We start from the raw sequence: 22509 nt of genomic DNA, 5'->3' as shown, positions 1-22509 counted from the left end.
TGGACACAATCGAAAGCAGACTTAAAGTCAATGAAAACAATGAAGGTTCGCTGTCCACACCGGATCCTCTCCTCCATCAGCTGACGGATGGCAAAGATTTGATCACGGCATCCTCGCCCGGGTCTAAATCCCGCCTGTTCTTCTCGACTGGTTTGCTCGCGATGTTTTTGCAGCCTTGACTGGATGATCTTCATAAAGACCTTTCCGATGATGGAAAGGAGGCTGATGCCACGGTAGTTCTTGCAATCCCGGTTATCACCTTTCTTGTGGATCGGTATGATAATGGCTTTCCTCCATGTTAGCGGAATTTGTTCAGTGCACCAGATGGTTTTGAGGAGTGAGTGTAGTCAGCGAAGCAGTACATCTCCCCCGGCTTTGATCGCTTCTGTGGTGACTTGGTCCACTCCTGGTGCCCTGCCATTCTTTAGGGATTGTATGGCTGCTTTCACTTCTTCTACTGTAGGCTCAGCATCGACCATGGAGACTTCAGGGGGATCGATCGATAGTGCGGCTTCTGGCGGTTCCTGAGGTGGGTCGTGATTATACAATGCTTTGAAGAATTCACTCCACCGTTGCAGGCATTCGGACGGTGATCGCACGAAGGTCCCATCAGCATTCTTGATGTTGTCACTAGTCAATTTGGTCTTTCCACTCAGACATCTGAGGGTGCGGTAGAGAGTGCGGTACTCGTTCTTGGATGCCGCCACTTCAAGATCGTCTGCCACTTGGTTCCAGTATGCTTCTCTTTCCACTGTCATCCTCTGTTGGACTTCTCGGTTTAGCTGCCGGTACCGTTCAAAGTCGACCAACTTTGCCTGTTTCCGTTTGTCCACGAGGTCGAGGCACTCGTCTGATATCCATGGTTGTGTTCGACGTTGGGCAGGTGGACATAGGGGCTTGGCACATTTCAGGATGGCATCAGAGATCTGCTTTTCTTCTTCATTTATATCCTCGGGCACGGCTAGCGTCTCGAAGCGGTTAATCTCCTGCAGTGTGTCCAATCAGTCAATTAGTTTTTGCTGGATCCCTGGTTATTCTGGCATTACAGGAAATGAAAGTGCTGACATTGCTGCTAAACATCCTCAACCTGCTCTCTCACAACATCCTCAGGTTCCTTACAACGACTATAAGCCTATCATTCTCAAAGCATGCTATGACAACTAGCTACAGATCTGAAAAAGTAACACCATTACTTTGGTAATATTTTGCCAGATAAAGCAAGAACCGAAGTGGTATTGGCAAGACTCAGAATTGGGCACAATTCTGAATCAGAATTTTTTGTGTGCGCAATCCAAATAAAGCCTTAAATCACAAGTGACTTGTCACCATACACATCTCTTCCTGCTATTGGGAGGAACCCCACCTCAGTGTTCATCCTGTCTGATGCAACTTACGGTCATTTTCTAGTTGATTCCGTTACATTCAACCATCCGCTCTAACACTTTTCAGTCTCTCTCCACATTGAACATCTCTCATGATTTATCTCACTTCATAGGAAATGAAGCAAACATAGAACTCTTGATGTACTTAAAATATATATTGACCTGTACAGGAGCATATAATTTAACATCTATAGCTATATGTTGCCTGTGAATAAACAACGAACAGACACAATTTGGCCTCAGTAGCTATTGTGTCATTAAGCCCTATACCAACAACAACCAACTTTGAAGTGAAAGGAAATCATTAAAAAAAAATAATAATTAGGTAAAACTGATAATTGGGACTTTGTCAGAAAAAGTAAGTGGGATTTGGTCGATTTCAGCTGAAAATTAACATCACTGATATTAAAACCAAGACCACATATTTTTGTAAAATGAATGAAGTTTCTGGGAGGTTTAGTCAGAGATAAGTTTGTTTTATTAATTTGACTATTAGCGATGCATTCAGTAGATAAAGTAAAAGTAGAGTGGGAGACATGTATGAATTAATAATATTTTTGGATATAGGTTGCACATAGCAAGAATGTATATAGCTCCGTTTGACTTAACATAACCTCAATAGTGTCTGCTGTATACACATTACTCAGGCTCCTTCCAGTCACTAACTGCCAGAGCATAGGCAAAAGAATATAAACTAGCTAATCCAGATACCTCCTAGAGATTTACCAATAGTTTCTCTGTGGTGGACTACTTGTGGCTAGCAGGCGCCTCCGTAGCCAGGTGGGCAGGAGCAGCAGTGCGTAGCACGTGCTTCTTGATTAGACCGGGGTTCGAGCCCATGAGCCACCAAATACGGAGGATGCGGAAAGGTCAGGGAATGACCAGCGCATATCCCGGAGCAATATGGCCTTAGTTGCTAATGCTCCTAAAAACAGATAACAACAACAACTTGTGGCTAGCCTGTGAAAACCAAAAATTTCATTATTTCATACATGTTCCTCCACCTATACATGCACAAACACACACACGCACGCACTATTTTACTTTGTCGGCAAAGGTAAAGAAAGCCAACACGACAACCATGGTAAACAAATACCGGGCAAACTTGTGTCCCGCAGGTTCTCCCTGCATTTTCAGTAAACAGATGGTGCATGTTATCAGTAGTGGCAGTAGAAGTCGATAACAGTGTATTGATTAGTTTTTTCTCATTATTAAAAGCAGATTGTTTGAGTTTATAAGTGTAATGCCTTCGCAGCTCAATTTACTTACTGTATACCTCCTAGACTGCCTTAGTCGTAGGGTGTTTATCACCCCTTCCCGCTGTTTTTGCCTGATACGAAAACGACTTCTACAGACAGTGCGTGTTATTGGTAGTGGCAGTAGAAGTTTTTTTCCTATCAGGTTAAAACTGGGGAGATAACCACCCTAAGACTGAGGCAGTCAGGAGTACCCGTAAGTAAATTTCAGCCCGCTCATGAACTCATTAGTCAAACTAATATCAGCTCTACCAGCATTTTAGACTCCCAGGTAGCAAGCCCTTTCATGTCATATCTGGAAGGATGTCTGTGACAAGCCTCAAACTATCATAAGCAAACAGTTATACAGTATCACATGTTGCCCCTGTAACTGGTATTGTTCCAAAGTTTCTTTAAGTATAGAAATAATTGTTTAAGAGCCATGGTGGTCTGAAGCATACCTGACAACTCTTCAGATTTAGTATTTGTAGTGAAAAATGATGCAGTTTTGACAAACGCATTTATGCAGCAAAGTTAAAAAACATAATTTGTCTATTTATTCCTTAATTTATTCAGACATGCTTTTACATCACCAGATGGAAGTTTGTTTCAACAATCAATCAGTCTGTCCAAAATAAAATTTTTGCACACTTATCCTGCAGCCATCATTTTTCATTTTAATTTTGTGTCCCTTTATGTTTGTCCAAGAAAGAGTAAGGATGCTATCAGAATTTTGTGTTGTGCAAAGTTTCCAAGCACTGCATTTCCACAGCTGAAGTCTTTCTGCTAGGAGTACCATTTATGTCCACCACTAATCTTGTTGCTATTCTCTGCAAGGATGTGGATCTGTTCCAAGAGGTCCACATCCTTCTTAAAATGAGTTTCTATATCTTATACAGTGTGGCCTGAATGACTTTATATAATGGGATAATTATGTTCTTGTCTGTTCTGGTCTCAGAGTTACAATATATCTGACACAAGCCCATGAGCTGACCTAACAGCTTGTCTGCACTGCCCACATAACTTCATGTTGGACTGTACAGAAAATTCAGTATGAAAGTAAACTAATTTACTAAATCAGTTCATTTCCTACAGAAATCATTGAAATTTTGAAAGACACATGTAATGTGTCTAATATTAAGAAAAATTCATAATAAAAAGCTTCCGCCATTTTTGGTGAATATAAAAAGGATAATGCACTCTACTTTTACAGTGCTATGTAAGAAGCAAATTACTTTACCTTGCAATTAAAAAGGGAAAAAAATTCTATCATTAGCTGACAGTATTCTTATATGTATTTTAGTGCACTGAAACAATGGCTGTTTCAAGTTCTTTTAAAAAGGAACCTGTTGTTCACATCTTTTTTTTGCTATACAAATTCTATACTAATTGCTATGATAATTCTATATTAATTTTTATATTAATTGTTATACTTATTCTATATTAATTGCTATGATAATTCAATATTAATTCTAAATAAATTCTACATAATTATATATTACTAATTGAGATATCATTCATTAATTAAAGGACATTTTAACATACCTGTGTGCCACATATAATCAATATAAAAATATTCCATTTTGAAGAGTTTTTTTTTTCTTTTTTGGTTAAACTGTCAAACTTTGCTTGCAGGTAGAGATGATATACTCTCTTCTTTCTATGCTTGGTTCCCATGACAATGAAGACATTACTCGAGGGCTTTTAGCTATGTCTGCAAATCAATCTAGCTGCATTGCAATGCGGCAATCAGGTTTGTTCTGCTGCTGCATGAAAATATATTACTTTTTTTGTTTTTTTTTTTTAATTATTAAAATAGATCAGTGAGGCCAAACTGTTAGTTAGTACCAGCTGTGGTTTTAGCTATACTACTAATTCAAATTGTTAGCCTCAACTACCTAGGATGGCAACCTGTTCCAGCAATCAATGACTCGCTAACTAAAAGAAAACTTCCTACAATCTAGTCTAAACCTTATCCCCTGTAATTTGAATTTATGCCACTGAATTCTGGAATTCTCTATAATGGTGAAAATTCTGCCTTCATTAATTTTACTAACCCCTCTCAGAGCCTTATAAACCTCAATTAGGTCACCTCTGAGGTGCCTGGTTGCTAAGCACCTGTGGCCCACATATATGGAGTCTTTCCTGATATGGATGCCCTTTTGCCAATCTCACCATGTGAGGCAAATGATGCAAGAAATCAAGCTTATATGGCATAAGCAAGAAAAAAAAAAAAAAAAAAAAATGTGCCTCCCATTTAACCTACTCATTAGTATTAGTAGGAATATATGATGCAAGAAAGCATGCTTATATAGCATCAGCCAAAAAAACAAAAAAACACCCTTCCCATTTCACCCATCCATTCACTCCAAATGTTTGTCTAGTTCTGCCTTGAACTTATTTAAGTTGCTGTCTTCCACTACAACAGATGGAAGTTTGTTCCAACGGTCAACCACCTGCTGGCTAAAGGCAAATTTCTGCGCATATATTCTACAATTATCTTTCCTCAATTTGAATTTATGCCCCGTCAGGTGTGTAATCTGAGCAAGAGCAAGAATCCCATTAGCATTGAGCTTGCTCAATCCATTCAAGGCCTTATACACCTCGGTTAGATCACCTCGAAGGTGCGTAGTCTCCAGAAGCTGCAATTTGCAAAACTTAAGCCTTTCTTGGTAACACCAACCCTTTATTCCCCTCATAAATTTTGTTGCCCTTCTCTGTTCTCGTTCCAGCTGTTTGTTATGTTATTTGGTTTTTAGGAGCATTAGCAACTAAGGCCATATTGCTCCGGGGATATGCGGTGGTCATTCCCTGACCTTTCCGCATCATCCGTATTTGGTGGTCACAGGCTTGGACCCAGTCTAATCAAGAAGCGTGTGCTACGCACTGCTGCTCCTGCCCACCTGGCTACAGAGGTGCCTTCTCGTTCCAGCAGCTCTATATCTTTCATAATTGAGCCGCCAGACCTGTATACTCAAGGTGTGGCCTAACCATTGCCATTATACATTTTTGCCATATTACCATATACTATATTATATTATACTATATTACCGTTTTGCCATATTACCATCTGCCATATAACCATTGCCATATAACCATTATACAAGGGGACAATCACCTCCTTATCCCTGCTAGCAAAATTTCTGTATGTCATTGACAAGACACCATGGGCTACTCTTGCAGCCTTTTTGCACTGCTCAGAAAACTTCATATCTGACTACAGTTACCCTCAGATCCTCTTCATTTTCCACTATCCTGAGTGTAGTACCACCCAGTTGATTTGGGGGTTACTGCTACCCATATGCAGTACTTTACATTTGTCAATGTTAAACTGCAGTTGCCACCTCTCAGCCCATCTGCTCAACTTTTCCAAATCCTATTGCAGTAATGTACTATCATGTCATTAACAACCCCGCCAACCTTCATATCATCTGCAAACTTAGACATTAATCCTGACACCTTCATAAATATCATTGATAAATACCAAAAACAACAATGGTCCCAACACTTGAACCCTGGGGGACTCCACTAATAAAATTGGTCCATGGGGAGTAGTGTCCATTGATAACAACTCTCTGTTTTCTCCTACTCAACATCCTTTTATCCATTGTAGCAACTTGCCCTTAATGCCATACTGCTCCAATTTGTACAGTGGTCTTCCATGTGCCACAGTGTCGAAAGTTTTCCTATTTCCGATTGTAAAAAACTTACAATCCAAGTACAGTGGATTCTGGTTATTCGGGCCACCGGTTAATATGGGCAGCCGTTTATTTGGGGCAAATCTTAAAAAACAGAACCCAATCGAGAAAATAGCCAGGGTTTTCTTTGCTTAATTGGGACAACATGCCGCTTAATTAGGGCAGGAGACTGCAGCACTGGAGATTATCCTACGATTGTCTCCGACCATACTACATGGTTCGGTTGGATTTCTGAAGGTCACAACCATAAAACAAAAAGGATTAGCAGTCACCTGTTTATTGGGCTTTTCTGTTAGTGCAATCTATCATAAAAGGATAGTAAACTCGATCTTATTGAATTTGTGATAATAGCGACAGCTGGAATTCTGTGGGTTATTATGGTGAATAATACAAAAAGGATAATACAAAATAAAACAAAAAGGATTAGCAGTCACCTGTTTATTGGGCTTTTCTGTTAGTGCAATCTATCATAAAAGGATAGTAAACTCGATCTTATTGAATTTGTGATAATAGCGACAGCTGGAATTCTGTGGGTTATTATGGTGAAATGTGTTTACACTTCCATGAAATCTTCAATCATATAAAAAAATTAATTTTCAGAATCTTCTCTTCATTCCTATTTTTAAAGCTTTGTAACTTGTTACTCTGTTCTCACTTGCAAGTATCGTGTTACTTGCAATTTGTGCGTGCCATGTTCTTTGTTATTGATTGCTTATCTTTTTACTGTTTTAAATTTTAACCCCACCCACGAATGTCAGTGAACAGAAATGTCAACTAGTTAGTATGTACATATTACAGTTCATATTAATTATTCCGATTATCACGTATATTCTTTAGATTTTCACGTATCATTTAATTTTTTAATTGGTAAGGTAATAAAGGGTAAATTTGTCTTAATCTATCTTTACTTTTGTATTCATCCTATTTTCCCTAATTAGAATTACTGTTTAATAGAATTAAAATTCAATTCATAAACGTGATCACGATTGGCGCTTACTACACATTGTATAGTGAACGGTACTTTACTGGGGTGGCCCTCCATAGGCAGATGGGAAGGAGCAGCAGTGCGTAGCACATGCTTCTTGATTAGACCATGGTTCGAGCCCGTCACCACCAAATACGGAGGATGCGGAAAGGTCAGGGAATGACCATCGCATATCCCAGAGCAATATGGCCTGAGTTGCTAAAGCTCCTAAAAAAAAAAAAATTATAATAAATAAATAAATAACTTTACTGTGGTGAGTCCCTTATAACATGATTTGATTGTAAAGTGAACCAATTGTAAAGTGGGGATCCATTTTTTTTTTTAACTATTTACGTGAAGCTTCGGATAATTGGGGCAGCTGCTTAATCGGGCCAAAATGCACTGTCCCAAATAACCGGAATCTACTGTATATGATATCAAAATTATTCTTTTCATCCAATTCCTTTGTGACCACATCATAGTATTGAATCAAATTTGTTGCAATAGTTTGTTTAATTCTTCCTTGAATTTATTTACACTATCAACTTCTACAACCAGGACTGTACTTACACTTCTCAGGGCCCAAGACGCTAAGCTCTTGTGGGGGACCCCCTTGAAAGATAATACCAGAGTCCAAAAAAAAAAAAAAAAAAAACCCTTTCCGATATAAATATAATCAGAAAAAAAACAATAATTTTTACCGATCTGTTTAAACACAAACGTTGCAATACTGTGAAATATAAAGAACAGTACTGAACTTGTTTTCGAATTTGATCTTTTTCTCATTGCCTCTTTCATATAGATGTTCCAGATTCATATTTCTGCTGCATTAATAACTGCTAAAATTAAGCAAAATATCAGTTTTCAGATCTCAGCTTATGGGTGGTCCAATTAAAATGCTTTCTATAGAATAAATAAAATTTCCACATAACAAACAGATTTCAACAGACCTGGGTATGCACTGTTAGCCTTTAGGACATTGAGCTAACGCTGTAGAATGCATGAATTAAGAACTAAAGGGACATTCCACAATTTAGGGGTGTCTGTAATGCATATACCACTGACTCCCTCATACTGTACCAAGAATTCGTGCTGGTCAACTGCTTCCTTGTATTCATAGCCAGTGGAAAAGATTAAGGCATATTCCCTATGTGGATTATATGCCACGGTCAACCTGTGGTCTTCTGTTACACCCTATTAGAGGATTAGTAGAGAGTGATTTTCCTTTATTATGGAAATTAATCTGTTCTTTCGCAGAAATGTATCATCCACACTTTAAGTAAATTTCACCTATCTCTGTTTACATTATAAGTACAAGTGGGTCCCAGTTCAGATCAGAGCATTAAAAAAACAAATTGCTTTAAAAATTTGAGATTACAGAGGCCATGCATGGCCTCTCCTCTACGGTGAGGCCTGAAGCTAGCGACTCATACTCCTGTTCATAAGTACAGCCCTGTCTACAACAACAGATGGAGGTTTGTCCCAGCAATCAACCACCTTGCTGGCCAAAGGCAAACTTCTGCACATCTGTTCTGCAACCACCCTTCCTGAATTTGAATTTGTGCCCTCTCGTGTGTGGTCTGAGGAAGAAGAAGAATCCCATCAGCATTGAGCTTGCTCAATCCATACAAAGCCTTAAACACCTCAATCAGATCACCTCACAGGTTCCTAGTTTCTGGACACTGCAGTTTGCAGAACTGAAGCCTTTCTTGGTAAGAGCACCCCCCTTTGTTCCACTCACCAATCTCGTTGCTCATCTGTGTACCCTTTCAAGAAGCTCAATGTTTTATTTATTTTTTTAATTTTTTTTTTTTTTTCAAATGAGGTCTCCATACTTGAAAACAGCATTCCTAATGTGATCTTACAATTGCCTTGTGCAATGGAACTATGACCTCCATATCTCTACAGGATAATGTCCGATAAATCATCGATAAGACACTATGGACTTTCCTGGCTGCCTGTTTATGCTGTTCAGAAAACTTCACATGTGCCCATATTATAACTACCAGATCCCTTTCCTCCTCCACTGTTTTTAATTCAACCACACCAAGTGTATAATTTATTTCGAGGTTGCTATTCCTCAAGTGTAAGACCTTGCATTTTCCTGCTTAAAAACAAAGCTGCCACTTTTTTGACCATTTTTACAGCCTGTTCAAGTTATCCCAAAGGTATACTGCTTGGTACTGATCATTAACTACTCCACCAATCTTTTATGTTGTCTGCAAATTTTGACATCAAACCTATCCTATCATTGATGTCGTTTATGAAAATCAGAAACAATAGTGGTCTAAGAACAGATCCTTGGGTGACTCCACTTCTGATTTTACACCACTCTAAAGAATATCTATGAATCACAACTCTCTGCACTCTGGCCCGCAGCCACCCAGCAGTCCATCTTAGAATTTTTTCAGTAATCCCAACATGTTCCAGCTTATACAATAACCTCTCAAGAGAGACTGAGTCAAATGCCTTTTCTAAAAAACAAATTAACTATGTTGAAATTGTTCCCTACATCCAGCTCATGAGTAACTGTGTCAAAATAGCATACTAAGTTAGTTAAACATGATTTTCCATTTACAAAGCCATTCAGAGTGATATATCTATCTAAATGTCCCTGGATTGCACTCTTAATTATTGCTTCTAAGATTTTCCCTAGTACTGAAGTCAGACTAACTGGTCTATGGTTAACAACTTCACTATTAGAACTTCCTTTATGTATTGGTGATACGTTGGCACTTCTTCAGTCCAAAATAATCTCTCCCAAGTCCAAAGGTGCCCTCAAAATTAACTTCAGTAGTTCAGTACATTCCCTAGCGGCCTCCCTTAAAATTACTGGGTGCATGCCATCAACTCCAGAGGCCTTTACTTGCCTGTATGCTCAAGTTTTTCTAATAAACAGTCATCTGTAATTTCAAAATCACTAATTTTGTATGACTCTGCCTCACTTGCACAGGCTTTACTCAGCTTGAAGAGTCTTACTTCAGTAAAGATAGATGCAAAGTACCTGTTCAATACATCTGCAACATCAGCTGTACTGTCTAAGACTTTTCCCACATCCAGTGCACAAGGGTCCTGCCTGGTTTGTTTTTTTCTTCCTTGTATTCACATATATGAAAAATTCCCATTCTTTCCTCTCTTAGCCAGTGCTTTCTAATACACAGACTTGACTTCTCTAACCTTATCTGTAATACTATTAGACATCACCTTGCAGCTCTTGTAGGTTTCAGCACTTTTCATGGCTTGTAACTGTCCCATGCTATCTTTATCTGCTCTATTTGACTGGCCAGCTTCTCATTTCTTAATGGTATATGTGCGTTCGTGGCTTCTGTGATTTTTCTTTAAAGGGATTCCATAATTCAAGTGTATTCGCCCTCAGTCTGCAATCTGTTCAATTAATAGATGCCATGTAATGCTTTAAACTGTAAATGGAGGATGGAAGGAAATGTCTTGAATATTAAATAAGTGCTGTATGTGATATTTCAGAAATTAAAAAACTGTTCAGAGGAATCTGCCAAAAAGGAAAAACCATCCCTAAGTTATGTTTAAAAATGCACTTCGCCGCATTCTTAACTCATGAACAGGCATGCTTGGTGTGCTTGCTTGTGGGTTAAGAGTGTGTATATCGTAGCCTATATCTGTACACTAAAAAAATTCAAATTTAAAGATTAAAATATCTATTAAAGCGATATCTGTTAATTTTAGTATTCCTTTATTATTATTTTGACTTTTGATCTACATCATTGTTCCATTACAATTAGAAAAAAATAGCTGCTAAAAAAAATAGTCTGTGTGTGTTTTATAATAAATATTATAAAAAAAAATTATATCTATCAGAATTACATCAGTGTGAATTTCAGTATTCCTTTGATATATATTTTATTAATTTTTGATCTTTACCATTCATTATTTGGAAAAGTTCTTCTGGGAAAGTAGTAAAAAAATTCATTAGGCACCATGTTCATCAAAAAATATCCTTTGCTGTGATAATTTTCATTAGTCTTTTTTTTTATTTTTTTTGTCTCCTTCACTAATGTCAGATTTTGCTGTATAGTAAGTTAGGAAATATTTTATTTATTTTTTTTTATTTCTAATGATATTTTTTGATTTTATTACCCAGTATAATGTCAGCATTTAAGAAAAATAATTTTAAAGTTTCCCATTTTAGACTGCTCTTTGCTTTTTTCCCACAAAAACTGATTGGTGAAAGACACTGTGTGCCGGCGTTATTAATCTTTTGAGCTCAGCTGCTAGATCGATCAATAGATTGATAGATAGATAAGTTTTTTTTTTTTTTTTTTTTTTTAAACGAACAGTAGATACAATTTAAAAATTCTGTTTGCATTCTTTATACAAAAGCGATAAAATAAAGAAAATTTTGGGGAGAAAAAAAACATTTTAACTTTGAGAATTGAGAAGACAATTTCTTGGCATTTGAGATCAGTCACATGTGAAGGTGATGGACTCTTCGGTTATGGTGAAGAAGTGACCTCCTCTGTTCCATTCACTGTTAAGATGATTCAAAATTTCAGGGCTTTGACAGTGGAATTCGGGAAGTCTGGTCTGCAACTTTCTCCATAGGCTCCACTTGATGTTGTGTTGATGTGTTGACCAGATGTATATCGTCCCTGCTTCTTGATGAATGAGAAGTTGCATGCGGTGTGTGTGTGTGTGTGTGTGTGTGTGTGTGTGTGTGTGTGTGTGTGTGTGTGTGTGTGTGTGTTCTGAATGAAGCAGATACGAGCGGTCCTCCAGAGTGTGGGTGTAGTTGCAGGTAAGCCTTGCAGCATCCATTGTGTATTCAAACAATTTGTTGTTCACAGGGCATGCCAGGTACTGTAGTAGTAGTAGTGGCATGTGATGCAAGAAAGCAAATGTATGAGCTTATGCAACATCAGCCAAAAAAAAAAAAAAAAATCACACCATTCCCTCCAAATGCCTGTCCAGTTCCTCCTTAAATTTATTCAACCTATCAACTTCCACAACGACAGATGGAAGTTTGTTCCAGCAATTAACCACCCGCTGGCTAAAGGCAAATTTCCGCACATCTATTCTACATCTGTCTTTTCTTAATTTGAATTTATGCCCCCTTAGGTTCGTAATCTGAACAAGTGGAAGGATCCCATCAGAATTCAGCGTGCTCAACCCATTCAAGGCCTTATATACCTCAATCAGATCACCGCGCAGGTGCCTAGTCTCCAGCCATTCTAGGTACCCTGGCACCTAGTGTGCCAGGGTACCTAGAATGGCACAGAAGAGGCAGTAGTTTGAGGCGTGTAGTCCAAAAATTTAGCTTGACTGGGGTAGGAAGGATGTTGTCACTGTCTCCACTGGATTGTGTCCGATTGAAGCATTTCTTCCTGTATGGAAGGTTTCACTAAAAAATAAATGGTGGTGTGTAGAGAAGGGTGCAGGGAGAGCTGGCCAAGTGGATGACTGGAATATCGTGGCTGTGTGGCTTAGCTTAATTAGCTGATAGACTTTTTTGGAGGGTGCAGGAGACAGATGTACCATATTTTCTGGTGATGTGATGACAAAGGTTGATGCAGGTAAGGATCCTTTGACATTTCCAATCCCTTTTGCTGTTGTGATATCTGGAGGGGCTTGTGCAATTGCTGATTTTAGAAGTTTGTGCTGTTGTGCATTTATTGTTTTAATTGTCAGGTCTACAGGATGTTTTCATTCAAGGCAGGGTATCAGGAAGTCTCCTGTGGGCCTTATTCCTGCCCAGTTCCACATAGGAAAAAGAAGATTGTCATCAGTTGCAGGGTCCATTATCTTTTTATTACTGCAGAGAAGGGGAACCCCTGGTGCTGTAAGACCCTAAACACACTTTACCCTTTTATTATAGAAGAGGGGTTCTGAACGTATTGCAGGAAGTGATGTTCCCTCAAGAGTGTGGTGAAGGTGAAAGTGAAAGTTAAGCTTCTTCCAGTGGGACAGTACGTCTCTATAGAAGGAAAGTAGTTTGAGTGGTGCTGGCGCCATGTCTTAAGCTAGTCTGTAATCAAGTAACAAAGGAGGTTAGGCAAGCAATTGCAGATTACGAGAAATCTTTGGCAAAGGATGCAAATAAAAACAGCAAAGACTTCTTTATTTACTTAAACTCTAGAAGGAAGGTAATGAATGAAATTGGTCCACTTGATATTGATGGTTCGACAGTTGATGATCCTGCTCAGGTAGCTGATAAACTGAATGAGTATTTTGCATCTACATTCACACATTAGGAATTCTGTAGGGAAGTGGATGTCAGAAGCATATCAAACTCTTATAGGGATCTGAATGATTTGGTAATAACTGAGAACAAAGTGAAGGAGAAATTGTTCAAGTTAAACATCAGAAAGGCACGTGACATGGGGGAATCTATCCAGTTATATTAAAGCAAAGGAGGTAAGCAAACCCTTAGCCATAATTATGAGAGCATCCTTGGACTCAGGGGAAGTCCCTGCAGACTGGAGAGGAGCAAATGTGTCAACAAATGTCAAAGTGGGATCAAAGAGTGACATTAATAATTACAGACCTGTTAGTTTAACTTTTCCAGGGAAAATAATAGTCACTGGTTAAAGAAGCATTGCAGGGTCATCTAAACGAGACTGCAGTTATTGTTCAGACACAGCATGGGTTTGTTAGGGGGAGGTCTTGTCTGATCAATTTGATTGGATACTATGATGTGGTCACAAAGCAACTGGATTCAGGGAATAACTTTGATATCATATATTTGGATCTTAGAAAGGCTTTTAATGCTGCTGCACAAATTGGAGCAGTATGGCATTGGAGGCAAATTGCTGCTATGGATAAAGAGATGGTTGAGTGGGAGAAGACAGACAGTGGTAATCAATGGACACTGCTCTTCATGGACTAATGTTATTAGTGGAGTCCCCCAGGGTTCAGTGTTGGGTCCATTGTTGTTTTCTGTATTCATTAATGATATTGATGATGAGGCATTTCCAAGGTCGGCAGGGTTGTTAATAACACTAATGACAGTATACTGCTGCAACAGGATCTAGAAAAGCTGAGCAGATGGGCTGAGCGGTGCAACTGAAGTTTAACATTGACAGATGTAAAGTACTGCATATGGGAAGCAGTAATCCCCGAGTAATGTTGTCAACTGTGTCGTGCTACACTCACAGTGGTAGGGAATGAAAAGGACCAGGGGGTAATTGTGCAGGCAGATATGAAGTTCTCTGAGCAGTGCAGACGGGCTGCAAGAGTAGTTCATGGTGTCTTGTCAATGATATAGAGGAATTTTTCTAGCAGGGATAAGGAGGTGATTATCCCCTTGTATAAGGCAGTGGTCAGGCCACACCTTGACTACTGTATTTAGGTCTGAAGGCCTCATTTTAAGAAGGATGTAGAGCTGTTGGAACGAGTATAGAGAAGGGCAACAAGATTAGTGAATGGAACAAAGGGTTGCTCTTACGAAGAAAGGCTTAAGTTTTGCAAATTACAGTGTCTGGAGACTAGGCATTTGTTAGGTGATCTGATTGAGATGTATAAAGCCTTGAATTGTTTGAGCATGCTCAGTGCTGATGGGATTCTTCCTCTTGCTCAGAATAATTGCCTGAGAGGGTATAAATTCAAATTAAGGAAAGACAGTTGTAGGATGGATGTGCGGAAGTTTGCCTTTAGCCAGCGTTGGAACAACCTTCTCTCTGTCGTTGTGGAAGTTGATAGCTTAAATAGATTCAAGGCAGAATTAGACAAACATTTGGAGTGAGTGGATGGATGAAATAAGGGTGTTTTTTTTTTTTTTTTTGGCTGATGCTATATAAGCTTGCTATCTTGCATCATGTGCCTTTGCTAATGCTAACTCCTAGTTAATGGATTTTGATAAAATTTTGTTATTTGGCTGCTTTGAATAAATTTATCATGCTGTGCCAAATTTCATTAAAGTCAGTCCATTAGAAATCCAGCAATTGTATTTTTTTTATTCAACCTTCCACATGTACTAACTTGACTCTTAGTCAATGGATTTTCATGAAATTTTATGTTTGATCCTTTAGAATGATTTTTCATTAGTAGCAGCAAATGATGCAATAAAGAAATGTTATAAAACTTTGCAAAAAAATAATAGAACATAAAGACACTTCCCATATCACTCTTCTAACCACTCTAACAATTTGTCTAGTTCTACTTTAAATGAATTCAAAGTACCAACAAATGGAAGTTTGTTCCGAGAATCAACTATCCACTCATTGTTTGAACAAACCCTGCATCTACCCTGCAACCATTCCTCCTCATTTTGAATTTGTCTGTCATATGTGTATTCTGTACATTAGGCAGGTCTGGTCCAGCAATCACTACCCACTGGCTAAAGGAAAATTTCTGCACATCTATTCTACAACTGTCTCTCCTCAATTTGAATCTATGCCCCTCAGGTTCAAGAGGAAGAATCCCATCAGCATTCAGCTTACTCAACTCATTCAAGGCCTTGTACACTTCAGTCAGATCACCTCGCATGTGGTACTCTCCAGGTACTGCAATTTGCAGAACTTAAACCTTTCTTGGTAAGAGCAACCCTTTGTTCCCTTCACCAATCGTGTTGCTCTTCTTTGTAGCAACGAGATTAGCGAGAAGACTCGTTCTAGCAACTCTACACCTTTACTAAAATGAGGTCTTCAGACCTGTACACAGTACTCAAGGTGTGGCCTGACCATTGCTTTGTACAACAGAATAATCACCTCCCTGACCCTGCTAGCAAAATTCCTATATATCATTGACAAGACTCTATGACCTGCCCTGGCAGCCCGTCTGCACTCCTCGCCGAACTTCATATCTGACTGCACAATTATCCCCAGGTATTTTTCACTTTCCACTTCCCTGAGTGTAGTACCACACGGTTGGTACATTTCTCTTGATTTATTGCTACCCATATGCAGTACTTTGCATTTGTCAATGTTAAACTTCAGTTGCCACTTCTCAGCCCATTTGCCCAACTTATCTAGATCTATTTCTTTCTCAGTTACCCCTTCTACTTCAGCTTTCTGAAACAACCTTCCTTCACATGGATTTCCTGAAATTTACAATTTCCAGAATTTCATGTCTGATGTGAACAAGTATCTTCTTCTGTCTTTCCAATCTTCAACCCACACATGGTACTAAATACTATAGGTTCTAATACCTTTCGTGTTTGGAGTTTCACAAAACAAAAAAAAAAATAATAATAATAATAAAAATAAATGCTAATGCAGTTGAATGCTACACACTGCACATTAATTAACCTGTTAATTCATTATAACTACTTGTATACTGATGACAGACATGTATTCAAATTAGCCTAGGTATAATCCACATGATGTGCGTAGATATGTGTATAAATAAGATGAGTGAATTAATGTGACAAAAACAATTATTTATGGAAAGACCTAATAGGATGCATGCTGTGAGAAATAAAGGTGTGGGATTATTTATTTTATTTTGCACTACCTTTATTTATGAAAAGAATTTTTCATTGGCATGAATTATTAACCTGGATAGAAAATAAGTACTTCATATTGTGCACAATGAGTTTTTAATATCATCAATAGTATTGTTACGAGGTTAATATGTTTCTCTCTTATAGGTTGCTTTCCTTTGCTTATCCATCTACTTCAGGAAAGAAACAAAGATATCCCAACCTTAGGTAAAGATGTATATGCTACAAGACGAGCTGTTAGAGAAGCTCGGCAAAGAGCTGGTCAAGCACTTCACAATATTGTTTGTGCACATCCAGATGACAAAAAAGGCAGGCGAGAAGCCCGAATATTACAGTTGCTAGAACAAATATGGAATCATTCAGATTATTTGAGGGATATAGAAATTGGCTTGGTTGACAAAAGTATGTTTCAGAATTTCAATTTGTGTTTATCAGTTATCATCATTTAATCTATGACTTAAATTTATTTTATTTTTGATTTATCTCATAAACCAAACATATTTTGTTTCAGTTTCACATTTTTCTGAACTTTAAAATTTTTTTTCAATATTATATTTAATTGAAGCTGCTGACGAGGCTACTAGTGACGGTCGTGTTCCAAGCCGCTAAGTGGATTTTTCTTATTTATTGATTTGAAATTATTGTTTTTCTAAAACTTTTGATTTAAATTTAGTAGTATAACATTATTTTGTGATTTTTTGATTAATTTGGTGTATTTATTCTTTACTCGGCCTTGTAAAAGTATCGGTAAGGGTTTCCACGTGTTCGTAACTACCGCTACCGTTATTAACTTTCCCGCCATTGTGATACCGTACTAGATATACCGTAGGTTATATACCGTACTAGATAGCGTTAGTTGAACTTCGTTAGCAGTTAAATTGTACGTTTAAATAAATACATATAACGACTTAGATTACAAACGTAATATAATTAATAACATAACATAATTAATTAATAAATTAATAGAATCATGACTCAGACCAGAGCAGCAAAGCAAAAGGCTCAAGCTAATGGAAGTGCTGTGGCTCAGAGCAGAACTGAGGGGGGCAGTTGTCCTCTGACTCACAGCCTTATAAAATGCACTGTTTGCTTGATGTTTGCAGAGCAATCGGGTACGGAACATGATACTGCCAAGGGGGATGTCTTTGTGTGTGCGCGATGCAAGGAGTGTATCGATATCAGGCAACAACTCGGCGTTCTTTTGGGCCTATATGAGAGCTTGAAGGACAGGGTGGATGCCCTCGAAGAAACTAAATTGAGGGGCCCATCAAGCTCTCAGCTGCCCACATCAACGCCAAAGCTTGCACTTGGGCATCGCGTGACACAGAGACAACCCCCAAGGCAGAATGCGCTGGTCCCGAAGGAACTAGTAGTTGTTGGTGACTCTATTGTCAGGGAAACGGGGAACATGCTTTGTAAAAAAGATAGGTGGAACAGGACCAGGGTATGTCTGCCAGGGGCAAAGGTTGATGACGTTGTAGAGCGAATATCATCTTTTAAGGGCACAAAAGGTGATATAGTTGAACACGTTGGCACTAATAATATTAAGAGTAGGAGACCGGCAGAATTACTTAACAAGTACAGGTCACTGTTGAACAAAAGCCGAGAATTAGGGTTGAATTTGAAAGTGTCTGCAATTCTGCCCAGACACGATAGGAGGGAGTATATGATGAGAGCCTTGTCGATCAATTCGGCCCTGGAAAGATTGTGCAAGGCTCAAGGGGTAGAATTTTTTTCAGCCTGGACTGTACTTGTTAACAGGAGAGATTGCTTCTACAGGGATGGGATACACTTAAATAGAAAGGGTGCAAGAATATTTGCTGATGCTATCGAGGCAGTGTTAGGTGGGTCGGAAAACTGCTAGCTTGGGGGGAGACAAAGACCAATAGATTGACAGTAGCCACTGGCAGAGGTGAAAGAGATTCTTGCACTGCTTCTATTAGAATGAACAGAAGCCTGAAAAACAAGATGCATGGTATTTCAGAGACTGCTGGGAGCCATTGTGGTACAAGTAAACACATGGGTTGTGTTAGGGTAGCTAAGAATAGAAACAGGTGCAGGTATACTTGCGTGTACACCAATGCTAGGAGTTTAGTAAATAAATTTGATGAATTTGAGGTATTGCTCAAAACATCAAAGGCAGATATTGTTGGGATATCAGAGACGTGGTGTCACACAGATATAAGGGATGCGGAACTGCAATTTGGGGAGTACAACGTCTACAGAAAGGATAGACAGGATAGGAAGGGGGGAGGTGTTATGCTATTAGTTAAGAAACACATAAAAACCAAGGAAGTGAAGCCAGTCGACATCGCTGGACAGTGCAGTGTGGAGTCAGTTTGGTGTGACATAAACACTGGGAGATCAAAATTGAGAGTAGGAGTGTGCTATAGGCCTAATGACTCTGATGAGTATAATAAGGAACTGTACAGGGAAATAGAGTGGGCCAGTAAATCAGAGTGTCTTATAATGGGAGATTTTAATTTCCCAGATATTGACTGGAATTTGGGGGCTGGATACTCACACACTAGCAGGGCTTTTGTAGATTTATTGGATGATTGTTTTCTACATCAGCATGTTCGGGAGGCAACTAGAGGGAGTAATACTCTTGATTTGATTATCAGCAGTGATTCTTCATGCATTAAGAATCTGCAGATAAATGAACCACTAGGTGGCAGTGATCACAGTGTGCTGAAGTGGGATTTACTGAAAGAGGTAACTACCATTAGGGGTAAAGGGAAGGGTTATTGCTTCCGTAAAGGCGACTACGATGGACTGAGACAGTATTTAAATTCTATACAGTGGGACCAACTGATGATGTTACCAACAGCAAATTCAAAATGGGAAGCATTCAAAGAACTTATCTTGGAAGCTACTAGGCTTTACATACCAACTAAGAAATATTGTTCAAGGTTTAGGCCAAAATGGATGTCAGATGAACTAATGAGGCATATGGCAGAGAAGAAAAATGCATGGGATACTTACAAATTAACACATGACACAGAAGCCTATGATAGATACAAGTTGATATGCAACCAAGTTACAAAGGAGGTTAGGCAGGCGAAGGCAGATTACGAGAAATCCTTGGCAAGGGATGCAAAGAAAAACAGCAAAGAGTTCTTTACTTATGTAAACTCTAGAAGGAAAGGGATGAATCAGATTGGTCCACTTGATATTGATGGGTCAAGTGTTGATGATCCTGCTCAGGTGGCTAACAAACTAAATGAATATTTTGCATCGACATTCACACATGAGGAGTTATTCAGCGAGGGGAATGCCAGAGGTGTATTCAACTCTAGCAGTAAGTTACAGAATCTTGAAATAACTGGGAGTAAAGTGGAGGAGAAACTGTTGAAGATAAACACAAGAAAGGCACCCGGGGTGGATGGGATCTATCCAGTTATATTAAAGGAGGCAGCAAAGGAAGTAAGCAAACCCTTAGCCATAATTATGAGAGCTTCCTTGGATTCAGGGGAGGTACCCATAGACTGGAAATGTGCAAATGTGACCCCAATTCACAAAGGAGGATCAAAGGCTGACACAAGTAATTATAGACCTGTGAGCTTGACTTCTGTTCCAGGAAAATTAATGGAGGCACTGGTTAAAGACGCACTGCAGGATCATTTAGACAAGACTTCAGTTATAGCTCAGACACAGCATGGTTTTGTTAAGGGGAAGTCTTGCCTGACCAACTTGATTGGATACTATGATGCAGTCACAAAAGAACTGGATACAGGGAATAACTTTGATATTATATACTTGGATCTTAGAAAGGCTTTTGATACTGTTGCACATGCAAGACTGCTACACAAATTGGAGCAGTGTGACATTGGAGGCAAATTGCTGCTATGGATAAAGGGGTGGTTGAGGAGGAGAAGACAGAGAGTGGTAATCAATGGACACTGCTCATCGTGGACTGATGTTATTAGTGGAGTCCCTCAGGGCTCAGTGTTGGGTCCATTATTGTTTTCTGTATTTATAAATGATATTGATGATGGTATATCGGGATTAATGTCCAAGTTTGCAGACGATACAAAGGTTGGCAGGGTTGTCAAGGACACTACTGACACTATGCTTCTGCAACAGGATCTGGAAAGGTTGAGCAGATGGGCTGAGAGGTGGCAAATGAAGTTTAACATTGACAAATGTAAAGTACTACATATGGGAAACAGCAACCCCAGAGCAACGTATCAACTCTATGGTACAACACTGACAGTGGTAGAGAATGAAAGGGACTTGGGGGTGGTTGTGCAGGCAGATATGAAGTTCTCTGAGCAGTGCAGACGGGCTGCAAGAGTAGCTCATGGAGTATTGTCAATGATATACAGGAATTTTTCCAGCAGGGATAAGGAGGTGATTATTCCATTGCATAAGGCGATGGTCAGGCCACACCTAGAGTACTGTATACAGGTCTGGAGGCCTCATTTCAAGAAGGATGTAGAGCTGCTGGAACGAGTACAGAGAAGGGCAACAAGATTAGTGAATGGAACAAAGGGGTGCTCTTACGAAGAAAGGCTTAAGTTTTGCAAATTACAGTGTCTGGAGACTAGGCACCAGCGAGGTGATCTGATAGAGGTGTATAAAGCCTTGAATGGTTTAAGCATGCTCAATGCTGATGGGATTCTTCCTCTAGCTCAGAATAATCACCTGAGAGGGCATAAATTCAAATTGAGGAAAGACAGATGTAGGATAGACGTGCGGAAATTTGCCTTTAGCCAGCGGGTGGTTGGTTGGTGGAACAGACTTCCATCCCTTGTGGTGGAGGTTGATAGCCTAAATAAGTTTAAGGCTCAGCTGGACAGGTATTTTGAACGAACAGAGGGGTGAAGTGGAAGTGGTTTTTTTTTTTTTTTTTTTTTGGCTGATGCTGCATAAGCTTGCTTTCTTGCATCAAATGCCTCTACTAATGCTAATGCTAATATTTGTTGGGGAGATATGGCATGTAATGTGATAGAGTAATGAACAAACTGCGTTTTCATGTTCATTTAAATTTTATGCAGTTACTGATGTGTTTCTAGAAATATAAAAATAGTTCTAGGGTTCACTTTTTCGAATATAGATTTATCAAATGCTGAAATTATGATTAATATTTGTATACACTTTTTAACAGGGACTTCAGAGTTGCAGTTGGGGGTCTGTTCCATAGAGCATATGGTGTACCGTGCACAATTTTGACCGATCATGATTTTGCACTTGAGAAAAGTGACACAATTTCTGTTGCATAATTTACTTAAAATATAAATAAACAATACAAGTTAACAATTACAATGATTTCAAATGGTCAGAGATGTACATGCTGTTGAATTTCACTATTTTGACCTTTTCGTAAGTACATATTTAGATCAATGTTTTTCAAATTATATGTCTGTTCATGTACATATTTGTCTTAATTTTCCCAGTACTAGCTGCCATATCTTATCTGTGTTTTCAACTGTTAGTAGAAACACTAGCTCTCAACTAATATATAGCAGTGCAAAATGAAAAATCTAAGAAGGATATTACACCCATTAGCTATTATTGTGCAATTTTGGCTTACAAATGTTTGAAATTGAAGAAATTTTAATTCAGATCCAGAAGTAGTTGTGGAAACCAATTTAAGTAATAAATAAATGTAGAAGATATATACAGGAACTCCCCAACTTATGTAATACTCAACTTACGGAAATTCAACTTTACGTAAGTTTTTGCTGGCTGGTGAAAATTTTAAAAAATCGGGGAAATGTATTTTGCATCCCGTAGGAATAAATGGAGATATCATGAAAATATCGTAATGTGAACCCAATAACACATTGTTTTTTTTTCTTTTTTTTCTTTTTTT

At 38.7% G+C, this 22509-nt stretch overlaps 1 protein-coding gene across 1 annotated transcript in view; it reads left to right on the top strand.

Moving 5' to 3' along the window:
• LOC150080280 (uncharacterized) overlaps positions 1 to 22509 on the top strand; it is a 328384-nt gene that overhangs the window by 83563 nt on the left and 222312 nt on the right. Inside the window, exons 4-5 of the mRNA XM_090380675.1 lie at positions 4253 to 4370; positions 16839 to 17093. Of these exons, the coding sequence (XP_090236801.1) occupies positions 4253 to 4370; positions 16839 to 17093 (373 nt within the window). The remainder of the gene's footprint in view (positions 1 to 4252; positions 4371 to 16838; positions 17094 to 22509) is intronic.

This window comes from Mastigoproctus giganteus, chromosome 9 (genome assembly GCF_048544385.1).
Source record: "Mastigoproctus giganteus isolate SK-2022 chromosome 9, ASM4854438v1, whole genome shotgun sequence".
Taxonomy (NCBI): Eukaryota; Metazoa; Arthropoda; class Arachnida; order Uropygi; family Thelyphonidae; genus Mastigoproctus; species Mastigoproctus giganteus.
The sequence above is the reverse complement of the archived record's forward strand: the minus strand, read 5'-3'. Positions and strand labels throughout refer to the sequence as shown.